Source organism: Talpa occidentalis, unplaced genomic scaffold, assembly GCF_014898055.3.
Source record: "Talpa occidentalis isolate TD23 unplaced genomic scaffold, MPIMG_talOcc4v2.1 talOcc4.7, whole genome shotgun sequence".
In the NCBI taxonomy this organism is placed as follows: domain Eukaryota; kingdom Metazoa; phylum Chordata; class Mammalia; order Eulipotyphla; family Talpidae; genus Talpa; species Talpa occidentalis.
The window spans coordinates 16,716,318-16,731,064 of NW_023605083.1; the positions used below are offsets into that span (position 1 = coordinate 16,716,318).

The 14,747-nt window shown below is 37.6% G+C and overlaps 1 protein-coding gene across 1 annotated transcript in view; it reads right to left on the reverse strand.

The window, feature by feature from the left end:
* The window catches only part of LURAP1L (leucine rich adaptor protein 1 like), a 39,896-nt gene extending 25,977 nt beyond the window's left edge, over window positions 1–13,919 (reverse strand). The window contains exon 1 of the mRNA XM_037493256.2: window positions 12,908–13,919. Coding sequence (XP_037349153.1) covers window positions 12,908–13,210 — 303 coding nt within the window. The 5' untranslated portion in view covers window positions 13,211–13,919. The remainder of the gene's footprint in view (window positions 1–12,907) is intronic.
* Between the last annotated feature and the right edge of the window lie 828 nt (window positions 13,920–14,747).

The following is a 14,747-nucleotide window of genomic DNA, read 5'->3' on the forward strand; positions in this document are numbered from 1 at the left end:
CCCTGTCCCTCCACGTTACTCATCTGGACACTGCTGATGTGATGCCCATTGTGGGTTTGCTAACTGCCTGATATGACACACCTAAGAGACAATGTGTGCGTCAGAAGCACGTCATGTCATACTCTTACATCCCCGTGTCTGTACTGAGGACTGTGTCAAAGAGAGTCAGAGAGTGCCCTGACCATTAGCGTCTCTGTTTGCTAATTTGGACTGCCTAAACAAATTATTAGTTATTTTTAATCAAAACTGCACAGATCATACCATATAATTAATATATACAGTGCATACTATCATAAATAATGCTGTTATTTTGAATTTCTTTCTTTTCACTCTGAAAAGTCAAAACTTTATTCCAGAGTAGAAAAAAGTGGATAGCAGAAACTAAAATGTCCACTCTTTTGATCACTTATCAAGGTGAAAAATCAACTTTCATTTCTAAGTTCTGCTGGTAACCCTGAGGTCAGTAGGTCCTGAGATTGACAGTATCTGAGGATAGGGGAGGTCTGCACCAAGAAGAAATACAGATGCACTTTAAAGCAACTGGGGAAAAAAACAAAGCAAAACAAAACAAAACAAAAAAACATTTTTTAAAGTCAAGTGTCACAATAACAGATACTTTAGTCTTTCTTTAGCCAGAACCTACCTTCCAGGTGACAGGGTTGGACTAGTAGGAGGAAAAGGAGAGATTAGAGTTCTTTGTTCCAGTCCAAAAAGGAACAGATGCTAATGCACTCCAAATAAAGATTAGAAATGGGAATATATACTTAGATTCACACATTAGACAAATGTTGTGTCTCTAAATAATCATCTTGGTATCAGGGAAATACAAACATTACTTAGTCAAAGCTTAGGCCCTAAAGGTGATTATAGTGAAAAAGAAAAAGACAGTAATATTACTTGGTTTGGAATATATAGCCTAAAATTTGGTGCATTAAAAAAGTGACAGATGAAGTTATACATACATAGAATTTTGTCAGACTTTCATCCTGTGGAAATCTTTACCACCAGGTAGTCATAAATACATTTTAAGCATTATTGTGTTTTTGCTGCAAAAGGGTTTCATCAACACCGACTCTTTGGTCTACCATTAAATCATTGTTATATTATGACTAAAATCATGATCTAAGTGAATATGTTACACTTGGTGGCTCCTTGTGAATTACTCTTTACAATCTAATTTTAACATTACATTTTAATGGGGAAAAAGAAAACTAGAGTTACAGATTCTTACACAATATTCTTGTGAAATCTAAAAGGGGGTTTGTCTCTAGTAAAATATTTTGTAATTATTTTCTACTTTTGGGCAAGGACTAATTTTCTCCCTAAATAATCTATATGGATGTCTATCTGAGTCCTATTATGTCTATACTCTATCTCTAATAAGAAATACAAGGCTCCCATCAGCTCAGGTGAGTATCTATGGGATATTTTTATATATTTGTATGGAATATTTTTATAATTTGTATATTTTTGAGAGTCATCTTCAGCTCCATTACTTGCTTTTTGTAGACTTGTCCGTGGTTAGCATCAGTCAAAATCCTCAGGACAAAGTCCTGAGTGGTCAGTTGGCTGTTACATCACCTTACTCTACAGAGAGGGTGTTAAAGAGTTAAAGTGGACATTTCTTGCTTGGCCATTAATCATGGTGTTGCTTCTGTGCAGGGATGCTCAATGCCAAATGTATATTCAAATGGAGGGTGTGTAGGATAAGAGATTACTTTCCATGTGGCCATGTGTCACTCTTCTATAAGATAGAGTAAAAAGAAGAAAGAGAAACATGAAAAGTTAAAAAAAAGTTCTAGTTTCATCTTTTCCTGTAAACATCAAAGAGTTAAGTCATTAATCAAATGGGAAGGACAAAAAAAAACCCCTAAAGTTATTAATATAACTTTAATAACTACAAGCATTTCTTTCATATGCACAAAAATAACCTAGCCAACGTTACTGGTTATTTAGATTATTTCCACTTTTTCAATCACATGTAATACTAAATATACACAGTTTGGCTATATTTTTGTATAATTTCATCATTATTATTTCCTTGAGTACATTTCTATATTTATCCTAAGACTTGCTGGTATCAGAAATATTATGTCAAGGATTTCTTTTTTTTAAAACAAATATTAAGTTTGCTCAAAGGTGCCTTCACCTCCAGCAACAGTGCTGGGACTTTCTCCTTTCTCTCCATCCTTGTCAGTGTGTGGCGTTGCTGTTCTTTTCTCATTTCTCAAGAAAAGAAAGTTTTCTTTTAGCCACATACACATGAACTTATGAGAAACTTATTCATTTTTTTGTTGTATTTTATACCTGACAGAACTTTTTTTTTTAAGATTTATTTATTTATTTATACAAGCACTGGGTACAGTCAGAAGCATGGGAGGGTGAGAGTATTTACCGGAGACAGAGCTGGGAATAGAACAGGCAGACCAATGAAATACACTGCTGAGGGCAGCAGCAAATGGGAGTGGCAGGAGAGGTCTGTCGTGCCATGTGGGACTCTTGCAAGTGGCCAGGGATCGAACCGGCGCTGCAGAGGCTGTGGGCAGCTTCGCAGCCCAGCGCTCAACTGCTGCACCACCAGGGGAGGCCCCCTGATAAAACTTCTATCTCAAGTTTTCATGGCATGTAAGTACATGTTCTGGCAATGGTAATCCCCCAAGGGTTACTGATTGTAAGGGTGTATCACTTGACAAACAACAACCAAAATTGCCAGTTAACAGCTATAATGCATAGAAATGTATGAAAATGGAATGGCCTGCCTTGGAAGCCAGTGAAATCCTCGTAACTGAAGACACTCAAGCAAAGGTGGATGATCGACTGGCCAGGATGATCAGGAGAATTGGTCTGGGATGACCTCTGTAGTGTCCTCCCACCTATAATGATCTTTCCTATTTCTAGAGATTATTGACTCAGTCTTTTTATAAACTATATTTTTTATACTTATGTGATTCTATTGTTCTTTTTTAGTGTACACTGGGAACATTTAGTTCCAATTTTATATTCTTTTGTACTATTTGCATGTTTTAGCAACAGTGTATCATTTTTTAAATTATATGAAATTAATTGAAACCGGGAAACAAAGTTAATTTGTATCAACAAAACTAGTAGCCATTTATTAATAAATGTCCAGCAGATGAATTCCAGGTAGTTCTCTGAACTGAACAGACTTTGAAAGCTGAATTTTTATTTATTTTTTATAATTTTTTAAATTTTTTTATAATTTTTTATTCAAGAACTGGGGTACAGGCCAGAAGTGTGGGGGGTGAGAAGATTCACCAGAGACAGAGTGGGGAACAGAACAGGCAGATTGACTGAAGTTCAATGCTGAGGGGAGCAGCAGGTAAGTCAAACAGGTCTACTGCACCATGTAGATAGCTCCCTGGGTGGGGATTGAACTCATGCTGCAGTGGCTGCGCATAGCTTCACATGTTGCATCTTAACCCCTTGAGCCACCAGGGAAGCCCCAAATTTTTTTGAAGTGGGGTACAGGCCAGAGTCGCTGGGGGTGAGAAGATTCAGCAGAGAGAGTGGGGAGCAGAACAGGAAGATGTACCGAAATACACTGCTGAGGGGAGCAACGGGTGAGACAGAAGAGGTCTGCTGTGTCATCTGGGTAGCTCCCCGGCCGGCCAGGATAGAACTAGTGATGCAAAGGCCACGGACAGCCTCACAGTGCTGAGCTCAACCCCCTGTGCCACCAGGGAGAAAGCTGAACTTTATCTCTAGAAGGGGAACTTTCCTCTCAGCTTTCACCTCAAGCTTTGTTTGGTTGACACCAACACCAAAAAATGGATGCAGACAACTTTTCCTAAATATTGTTTGTTAAATAATTCAGGGAAATTATTAGAATAATATGTGGTAGCAATAACTTAGTTGTAACAGACATATCTCACTGCTTGGGATGCTGGTATTCAAACATTTCATGTGTTTATGGAGGTGGGTATTAATATAGCAATAATTTTATTCTGCTCACCAAAAATATAGAAAATCAAAGACTTAATTCTAACTCACTTCAGGTGTCCTCATTTAAAATCAGAGGGAAAAAAAGAACATCCTGTAATTTAAATTACAAATAGATAATCCTCATCATTTTGTAGCTTACCTAGAAACAGGCCACATTACCAAGCCAAATTTCTTAATTAAAAATTATTCTTCAAAAGCAATGTGATGCTGATGGTACAAGGGGTTATACATGTGAATGTGATGTACCCCCTACAATTTATAAATGAGGGAAGTGATTACCCGCTGAAAGCCTGAAATCAATAAGGCATGAGAGATCAGGTTTGAAAACTCACCTAAAAAGACAGTACAGTGTGACCAGCTCTTGATGGATGAGATTATAATTTTGATGACTAAATGTGTCAGTTAGCCAATAGGTTGAACTGCAGTGGATAAGCTGGAAGACCCGACCCAGACAGGTAAGGGCAGGGTCTGTCCTGGGGCAGCCAAGTGAAGTGCTGGGTCCAGTAGTGCAGGACACAAATTCTTAAATGTTGTTCTCATCCTGAATCCTCACTTCCCCAACTTACTAGCTTTCCATGACATGGGCCTTCAGATAGAGTGTTAATCAATCAATAATATAATATTCTAGTTTTATACACTATTTTCTTATAAGAATCAATGTTAAGGTTATTTCTTCAATTGAAGGATCAAATGTTGTAATCAATCTCTAGTGGTGGAATCTGTTCTGTCATCATGAACATTCCAAAGTCTGACAAAATCTAAGATGTTTTTGAACCATGAAGGCTGAAGCTACTCCAGATTCTTGGTGGGTCATGTGGCATGGATCTCCTTGTATGGGGCCAGCCTTCTGGCCCAAAGCACATTCCAATTTGAAGCTGAAAATTATTTCTTCAGCTGAAAAATGAAGTGTTCTTATTGAGATTTCTATGAATGAAATTACTTTCTAAAAGAACTGTTAAATGTCCAGATAATCACTATAATAAAAAGTAATTTTCTTTGTAATTAGTAACTAGTCAGGGTTCATACAGAAGTGAGAGAATAAGATACAAATCGACTAGATAAACATCTCTTATGTTTCATCAGGAATCTGTTTATATGACCTCTCATCCACTTACCACATGGGTGAGGGCTGAGAATAAAATGAGGTAGTATATAAAAGTTGTTTAAAATACTATCTAGCATGTTGTAACCATTCATTAAATGAGGTAACAGTAAATATTATTTCATAAGATAAGGAAAATGAAATCCAAACACCAAAATTATAGAAATGATTGTGTGTGTGTGTGTGTGTGTGTGTGTGTGTGTATAAAAAACAGGCAAAAACAGGAAATGACCTGAGAGGATTCACACCAAACTGAGTGGTTTCCTTTGCGGTATAGAGTAATATAGGGCAAGTGCAGTATGGAAGGAGGAGAAAAGGAACTTCTGTGTTTTTATTTTTATTTTTATATTATGTGTGTGTCTATATTTTTAGAATGTTCATAATGAGAAAGCATGTATTTAATTTTTACAAAGGAAAAAAACAGTATTGCTAAAAATTACCAAAAGAGCCATTCGTAGATGTAAAATGAAATTATCATAAATAATTATCAAATTATTTATGCACAATCAATGGTACATTCATGGTGTGTAGAGTTTGACTTGGGAGTAATTTGGATCAAGTACATACAATAGTTTTTGCTTGAATGAATGGCTGGAAGTCAACCTCAAGGGACTTAATCAACTTACTTAACTTATAGTCTCTTCATGGACATAATAAGAGTTATATATAAACAGCAAACACAATATTTAGATTGTTTTAAATGAATTATTCAGGGTGTTTTTTTTTTCTTTAAAATTCTAAACTGTATTTAACTAACACAGATCCTATTTAGAAATGGATGTTTGAAAATATAACACTTTTCTTTATGAATTCTATAAATTCATTTTACACCTAGCACAATTTAGATCAAAGGGTTTCATTCGTACATCTGAAGTCATAGTGGAACTGGTATCATTTCAGAAAAATAGTATAATCAAACTCCTATTAAAAGAATAGTGATTTGAAAGCATTGCTTGAATGACTTCAAGATGGTGTTAGGATTTTCAGTTTCTACTTTTCTAGTGTGTTAAGATTCAATCTTTATCCTGAATAGAATCTCTCAGAGAACTAAAGTGGTACCAGTGGTAAGCTGTGAAATTCTAAGTTATAGACACTAATGAGCTCTGAGCAGGGGATCCTTCATTAGTAGCTCTTGTGGAGTGGGAAGAAGTATTTATGGAGATCTGGGTGATCTTGACAAAAAAGGAAAGATAACAATTGTTGGGAACCAGGTGACTGGAAGATGTTCACCCAAATCTTGAATGTTCCTAAGAAGAGATTCATCTCTAGTTCTTATTTCTACTGGCAGGGCTTATAGAAAATAAGCCAAAGTTTGAGGGGTTTAATGTTGTGAAATTCTTGAAGAACAGATTTATGCATGTAATCCTGGGTGTCAACATGCAAGGTATTCTAAAGCATGTAAGGTATTCTAAAGCATGGGAATTAACAGCTAGTCGTGGCTAAAAGCTCAGGTTCTGACCTCAGCATAGTTCATTCCTTTAATACCTTGGTAGTCTGAAGCACTAACAATAAACCTCAAAGCTTTATCTATAAAATAGTTCTGAAAATTATAATTAGTTAAGATTATTATAAGCTGACAGTGGGATAATATATATAAAATATTTAACAGTGTCTTGCACATAGGAACGTCTCAGGATGGATAGCCAAAAACTAATCTTAGTTCCTCAGACTTTCTAGGCTACTGGAAATTAGGTTCCACATTCTGTAGCCTGTATTTCTAAACGCTACTGTGCTTTAGCATAACTTTATAAATGCCAAGTCTGGAATTAAAATCAAAATTTCTAGTTGCACTGAAGCAGGGGAAACTACATCTATTTCTTTTTTTGTTGTGTTTTGTTTTGTTTTTGAGTTTATTCAGAAAGGTGGTCTCTGTGGAAGATCTGATGACCAGAAAGTGCTACAGTAGTCAGCCTGGCCAAGCAGGTGCCTCCATTTTACAGTCTTAAAGCCACTTTGTCCATCTTGGGCAATTGTGTGAGCTCCATCAAACAGCCACCTGTTGACATTATACTTATGCCTGTCGTCATCCTTACTGTTTCTGAATTCCTGTGTAATAGTTTTCTTATATTATTGAATTTGTACAATGCCTTAGTAGAGCTGTTAACATATCACTATGTTAACAAGAAAGCTGAGTCCTAGTGTGGTTATATAATTTGCTCAATGCCAATACCAGAGAAAGAGCTAAGACTACGATAAAGCTTACTGAGAGAGAAGACAGGCCTTCTGTCACAGAAAAGGGCCTAAAAATTTCTGTCGGTTTACCAGGTAGGGCATTGGCAGTCTCCTATGCCCTGTTAATTGTAGCCTTACAGACTTTAGACTTGAGGTGAGGTCTAGCTTTTCTGGGTCTAAAATTTATAAGTCTCCACCAAACAAGAGGTCCACCATTGAATAGTGAATGTGAAACACCTTTAAAGAAAAACAAAAAGGAACATACTTCAAAGAAAAGCAGCAACCCCATAGACTCCAGCCATGAATCCTAGTTCCAGAAGCACGGTCTAAAAAAGTGAAAGTCTTGATATGTGAAAAAATCTTTGAGTTGTGAGTCATAACTACAAAATGAAATGTAAAACATGGTTTTATGTGATCAGGGAAATTTATGTACTTATTTTAAAAATTCTCACAAAATTTGTGGATCTCAAGATCAGGGCTGCATGGTTGTATAACTTGAATGGACTGGAATGGAATTCTTTTTTGTCAGAAAATGTTATTTAGCTATGTACCAGTCAGTCAACATACATTCCTAGGGGCAGGGAGGCCTCATCAGTTTTTGAAAATGTCACTGACGTCAAGTTATGCATAAATCCTCCAAAGTGTATCTCTGGATTTCTAGCAAAGTGATATTACTACCTTTGTTTGCACTGCTGTCAATTTTTGAGCCACTGTATAAGGAAACAGGTTTCAACAAGATTGGTTTATGAGATTAAGTAAGTCTAATAACTTTCCATGGGCAAAATGGCAGAAGCTACAATTTGGAAACCGATTTCTCCATCACCTCCATGACTTTATCCCTAGTATAAAGCCTTAATTAGCATAGTTATCAGTACCTTTAGTTCCTTGTACGGGGAACATTTACTGTGAGAAATCTCCTTAGCTTTATCCATTCATCTAACACTTGTATCTGATCTACTAGGGCACCATGCACCTGCTGACTTGTTAGTTTGCAATCTCCTCTGACCAAATTATATTCCTGTTTATCTTTTCAACTGTCTTGGGAACTCATCAAGCAAGTTGCCTTTTACATTACATCTTCTCAATTACATACCTAATTGTTTTCATTTTTGTCCAACTTTTAAAAATAACTAGAGGATAGAATTGTAAAAAATACTGTTGAAATATTTAGTTATGAAAAAATAGCTAAGTGATGTAATAACTGATAGAAATCTCTTAGCCCACTTTGAAGTATGTCCAAAGTAGTTGTGAAGTTAATTTATGAAATTACCTTTTTGAGGAAATGTAAAAATATTTTTCTTTTTGATATAAGATATGAGAGACATTTAACATAGTAGAGAATAGATGAAAAGATCAACAAAAGAAATATCCGTAAAAAACTAAGTATAAATTCACTATTCTAAAAAATGTTGATATTTGATAAATGTTCTATAAGCATCATTTATATGTGTGTGTTATGTATGTGTGTTCGTGTATAGTTCTGTGTATTGCCTAGAAATATTTATTAAAGCAAGAGTTGAGGAATTGGGTGGAGTAATTTGATTGTGTTAATAGTAAGGAAAGATAAGCAATTAGTTTGCGATTGTTTATTCTATTAGTCACTATAACACAGCTGCTATGCAAACAACTGCCAAAATATGAAAATCAGGAAAAGTATTTTCACATTACTTTCATAATGACATTGCATTATGTGAAAATTAGAAAGCATTCTGACATAATGCAGAATTGACTAGAACTAGAATCTGTCATTAATGGGTAGTGTTTCATTCAATCGAAACTATGATTTTCTAAACAATAGGCAAGTGTGGAAGGGTGCTTTAGACTTCTAAATCCAGGTTCCCATTCTTTCGTGATTGCCTTTATAATCTTAGGCACTTAAAGTTTTCCAGAATAAATTGATAAAATAATTTTCATTTTCAAACTAGAGGCATGATATGGACATGTTGATAATACACTAAGAACCTTTGAGAAAAGTATAATGTAGCATTTATTACTAAGTGACAAAACACAGGTTTTGACACATTATTTACATTTACTGGGAATAAACTTTAAATGAGACATTCTAAATCAAAATTTAGAGTAATGTTTGATAAAAATACTTTAAAAAATTCACAGAGTATTTTGCATAGAGATTGGGATGAAATCTCTGAATAGGACAGGACCTCTGAAGAGTGACTTTTGAAAATAACCATTTCATTCTATATTTTCAGACTCTACAGGAAGGCCTGGAACTTAGTAGGTACTTGATATATACTTGTTGATTATTGAGTGAATCTGTATCTAGAAACCCCCCTGATATACATCCAGAGAGCTTCTTTTATTGGTCCCTTAGTACTTTAGGGGAGCTGAGATATCACAGATTTATATAAACTATACTATATTTTGAAGAGAAATTATTGGAACACAAGCTATACAGACCATATTGGGAGGAAAAACACAGTATATAGAGCAGATGATTAGTTTAATTTGTGATTTTGTTCACTAATGAGCTCTGTGACCTTGAAAAATGTGAATGAAAATACTTTCTCTTTCCCAATATGACCTTAGGCTCAAATGATAGAATAGATATTAAGGCAAAAGGGCAAACTGAAATATACGAACACATATTACTGGACAGATTTTATACGAGGCCTGACATCCATTTCCACTTTTGTTACAAATTTCATATATATATATGTGTGTGTGTGTGTGTGTGTGTGTGTGTGTGTGTGCATTTGCTTGTGCATTGCCAAATTTTCTTATCTCTAAATTCAAAATAAAAATAATTAACATAATTGGAAAAATTATGCCCTTCCCCAAACACTCCAATCATTACATTGGAGAGGCCTATTATATAAAATATAGCAAAATGTTTTTCCTGTATTTCCCCTCCTACACCCTCTATTATGTGTGGTGCTATTTATGTTGTTAAGAAAGGATTCAGCATTAAGACTTTGGGCCACAAAAATAGTTTTTCCCTATTCGTCAATCTTTTTCCACCTGTCTTCTTTATATTGTGTTTCTCAGACCAATACAAGCATTGATTGTAACTTCAAAATTAGGGGTAAGGAGATTATCCATGAAGGAATAAAAAGAGATGAGAGACCATGATCAAACCATGTGCATGTGAAGAACTTTGTGGTGAGGATACCTCCATGCAAGTCTATGCTATACTGGCTCACATGCACGTGCATTCCGATAGAAAAGAGGGGAGGCTTAATCCTGATATCTAGAAAAACTTGTGCATGACTAAGGTGTTCTGTAGGAAAGAGTTGTAAGGACAGACCTTGAAGCTGGTCATTCCAGACCATCCAGAAGATAAAATCTGTGAACCCTAAAAATGGTGAGTATGAAGTACAGGGTCATGCCTAATAACCAAGGAGGTTAACTCTGTGCTTAGAGTGTAAGGAGGAAAAGGACATACAAGTCACAATGAAGATGTTATATCCCAACTGTTGTTTCCTTACTTCTCTACATGTGATGTGGGGAGGAGACAGGAAGGACTGCAGAAGTGTATCTGTTCATTGTTTATGACAAAACTGCCAAGTCTACATAAAAACAAATCTGTTGCTTTGCAATTATGCTGAAGTTGGGGTTTTTTAGTACTCACAAGAGTTATGTAAAATGGGAGAAGCCAGTCTTAACAGCAAGGGAATATACCTGTTTTCAATCCCTTCTCTCTAAACTCTGAAAAGCCAATATTATCATTGACCCAATGGAGACCTTTTTTAGAGTACAAAGTTGAACACTAAACATCTGTTCTGGCATAAATTCTCCTATGTCCATAGACACTGGTGTCTCACATATAAAATGCAATGAATAGTCAATTTAGCAATCTACCACTGCTATTATTACTGTTTCTGTCTGCTTTTTAAAATGTATTGATATGCCATAATCATCATACCTAGAAAGATCTGGTTGGGGAAACAGATTTTTATTAACTCTGACATTTTCATTAAGAAAAATAGATAAGTCTAGGAAGTGTTTTTAGTGTAAAATAACCAGATTTTTTTTTTTTTTTTACCCTATGGAGTTCTCCAACCACATATAATAATGTCAAATGAGTGCAAGAGATTTTAAAGGCCTAAACAGACAGGATCCTTGACTTTTTCCATTTTTTTTAGCACCCAGTTAATTACCAACATACAGTAAATGCATAACTAATATTTACAACCTATTGTGTGTATTTAGATAGTCGAGATGGATATAGAAAAAAAATAATTTGCGTTATATTACACATGGTGTATGATATATACACATGTGCAATTTATGAACATGTTTATGTAGGTACATATATAATTATGTTTACACACATGCATGTGCACACACATCTATATAGGTACATATAAAAGCTTATATTTTATATACACATTTTCACATATGGAACATTCCAAGTGGGAAGAAAATGCATCATTGAGACATCAAAACTAAAGTCCTTAAGTAGAACAACTTTAAAGATCTTGAGATCGTTAAAGGTTTTTAGAGTGATAGGTTTTTAGAGTGATATCCTGGACTCTTTGTGTATGGTGGTGAACACAGGACATGATCTCTAAAGAGCTTCGTTTTACACAAATGCACTTGCCAAGATTACTTAATGCTATGGAATTTATTCCCCCCAAGTGTTCCAACTGCAGAAAAAATGAGCAGAGAAAACCTTCTGGTTCTTCTTTTTAATGCAAAGCCCCAGTAGGGTCATCTATGTAGAATATTGTCAATATCCTCTGGGTGACTGAGACACTTATTACATTCTTTCTCTCCAAGCTAGTAGAAAGTGCTGTTGCTTGTGGTTCATTTTCTTTGAAGGCTTTAGGAAGGAATCAATTCCTCCAGCCAGTTCATTCTACAGATAAACTGAGGTCCATAGAAGCGAAGGGACTTGCCCAAGAGCTCCTGGCAAGTAAATGTTTCTAAGTACATCCGGAATAACAAGTATACTCAGACCCAGTATTAGTCCCATTATCTTATTCTTAGTCTAACGTTTGCAAACAGCACAGAAAACAATTGCAGGCTGAGGATTGAGGGGGCAGGGTAGGAAGTGGTCCTTAGCAAATCCCCAGTTCTAGGCATCACCTGCTCCCTGGGATCAAAACAGTGAAACAAGCTATTCATAAGGACATCAAGGACGAGTGGGCCTTTGTTTTCAGAACCAGCTGTGGAATACCAGTTTAACCGAGGCCTTGAACAGCTGCAGATGCTGCATCGGGAGGCCTGGGCGGTAGTGGTGGAAGACGAGTAAGCAAGGAAGGCAGGCTGCAAGGATCCGGCCACGCCACCTCTGGGCAAACCAGGAAGTATTTTTGCATGAGTGCAAAGGATCGAGCCACCCACCTTTTGAACAGAAAGTGTGAACCACGCATGGCAGGCCCCAAATGGGTCCAAGGACTGCAAATCCTTGCCTGAGAGGTTGCGCCCTGGCAACTTAAAGGTCTGAGCTAAAAGCAGCTACTTGGCGCTATCAGAAAGTACACAGAGCAGGGCAGGAACCGCTGTCTTAACAAACCTTGACAGAGCAAAGTCCAGGGTAAACAAGGCTCGCCCGGCTGCTTCTGTCTCCAGACCCGCGCCCCTGTGCGTTGCTTTAGTCCGCATTTCCCAAGCTACCAGCACTCCACTGCAGCCCAGCTGCGCTCCCCCCAACCCCCGGCCCATAGTACCGGGGCACCACTCCCACAACTGGCGCACCACACTCACCATCTCTTGCCTGAGGAGTTGAAGCTTGGTTTCCAGCCTCTCCAGGGTGCTGGAGTGGCTCGGTCGCGGGGAGCCAGAGGTTGGAGAGGACGAAGAGGAGCAGGACACGTAGGGAGGCAAACTGCAGCTGCTACTGCTACTACTGCAGCCGCCACTGCTGCTGCTGCTGCCCCCGCAGCGGTCCCTGTCCCTTTCCAGAGGAACCGGCTCCTCCCCGCGGAGCGAGCGCACTAGGCTGTCTGGTACTTTGCGCCCCAGCTTTAGCTCGATGTCTCTGAGGTCTGGCAGCTGGCTGTCTTCCATGACTTTTTAAAGAACGCCGATGATGGTAAAGCACAGTAGACGTTAGGCAGCAGCGGCCTCCGAGGCTGTGGCGAGCTCAGCAGACCCCTCCCGCACCCGGGTCTGACTCTATCCCCCGCGGCGCTTCGAGTGCACAGTCCGCTCCATGACCGCCTGCGCGGTGTCAGCCCTGAACCTGCACCCGATGCTGCAGGTCGCAGCTGCAGTTCCCTGGGCACTGCGATCTGGGGACTGTGACTCCGCGGACACTTACTAAGATTATAGAGACCGTTTTATCCTCTTCCTTTTTAGCCACCCCACTGCAAAGTTAATTGATACTGCAGAGGAGATGTGGGGGAAGCAGTGATTCCAGATTGAAAGAAAAGAGGGAAATAAAAGTCTGTTCTAGATGTAGGTGGAGAAAGTCATTTCATAAACTGTCCCTTCGAATCCCTGCGCCATCCATTGACTGCCCATCTGGTGCCATGCGACCCAAAATAATGATGTGGCCACACTCCAGGGTTCCTTTCATTTTCCAGCCATATGTCTCCAAGCTTTCGGAATATCCTGGATTGTCAAAATCATCTCTGGTCACTGAAGGAGGAGGTCGGCCGTGCGCAGGGACGCATTAAAAAGAGAGAGCTAGTTTAGGCGGAGTTTAACTGTTTTCCTCCATGCAGCAGAAATACCCTTCTTCCCATTTAAGCAGTTTGATCCAAGTCATTGTGTTCCTCTGAGCCTCAGAAACTTTAAACTCCGCTGGCAGGTGGACCAAATCAGGGCCAACCCTTGTACCGTATATCACAGACAAGAGGAGCAACCGGAAATTTCCCAAACTTGCTGCTGGTAGCAATTTCTGCATCCTTCTTTTACTTGGGAGTATCTAATAGGGGCATTAGATTTATTAGCTTTCCATGTGAAATTGCCTGGTGGCTACATCCTTTACAACAGCAAAAATTCTAGGCAAGAGAATGACTTTAAATTTGAAGTCAGTTCCCATCCCACCCCCATCTTCCTATAGGACAAAAAATCTAGTTTTAGAAGCATTTCCCAATAATTTTATACAAATGAAAGAATGGAACTAATTCACTAACAGCTCAATGAGAACGTACAACCAAAATTAATCGTCTTGCCAAATGGTACAGTATGTCATTGCAAGCAGAAGTGAAGAATTAAATAGAATAATTTATATGACTATTGATAGATTTCAAAGGGAGGAATTTGCTGAGATACTTCAATTATGGAGAAAAAGTAAGTGAGCATAATGAGTAGAAAAAGGTGTCTATGCAGAGCAAGATTTGATCTAATATTATATATATCATTCACATTTCTTAAATGCAGTAAGCAAGGCTCTTCTAACCTTTGTAATCCAAAACTGTCTCAAACTGACAGAGCAAACTATAATAAACTATGGTCCATTAATACACTGTTTTCCAATATTTATTAAAAATTAAAAACTTTATTTTAGGATACCACTATTTAGGGAAATGCAAAGCAAAACTACAAGATACCACTTCACAACAAGATGAAAAAAAAAAGAAAAAGAAAAAGGTGTCTA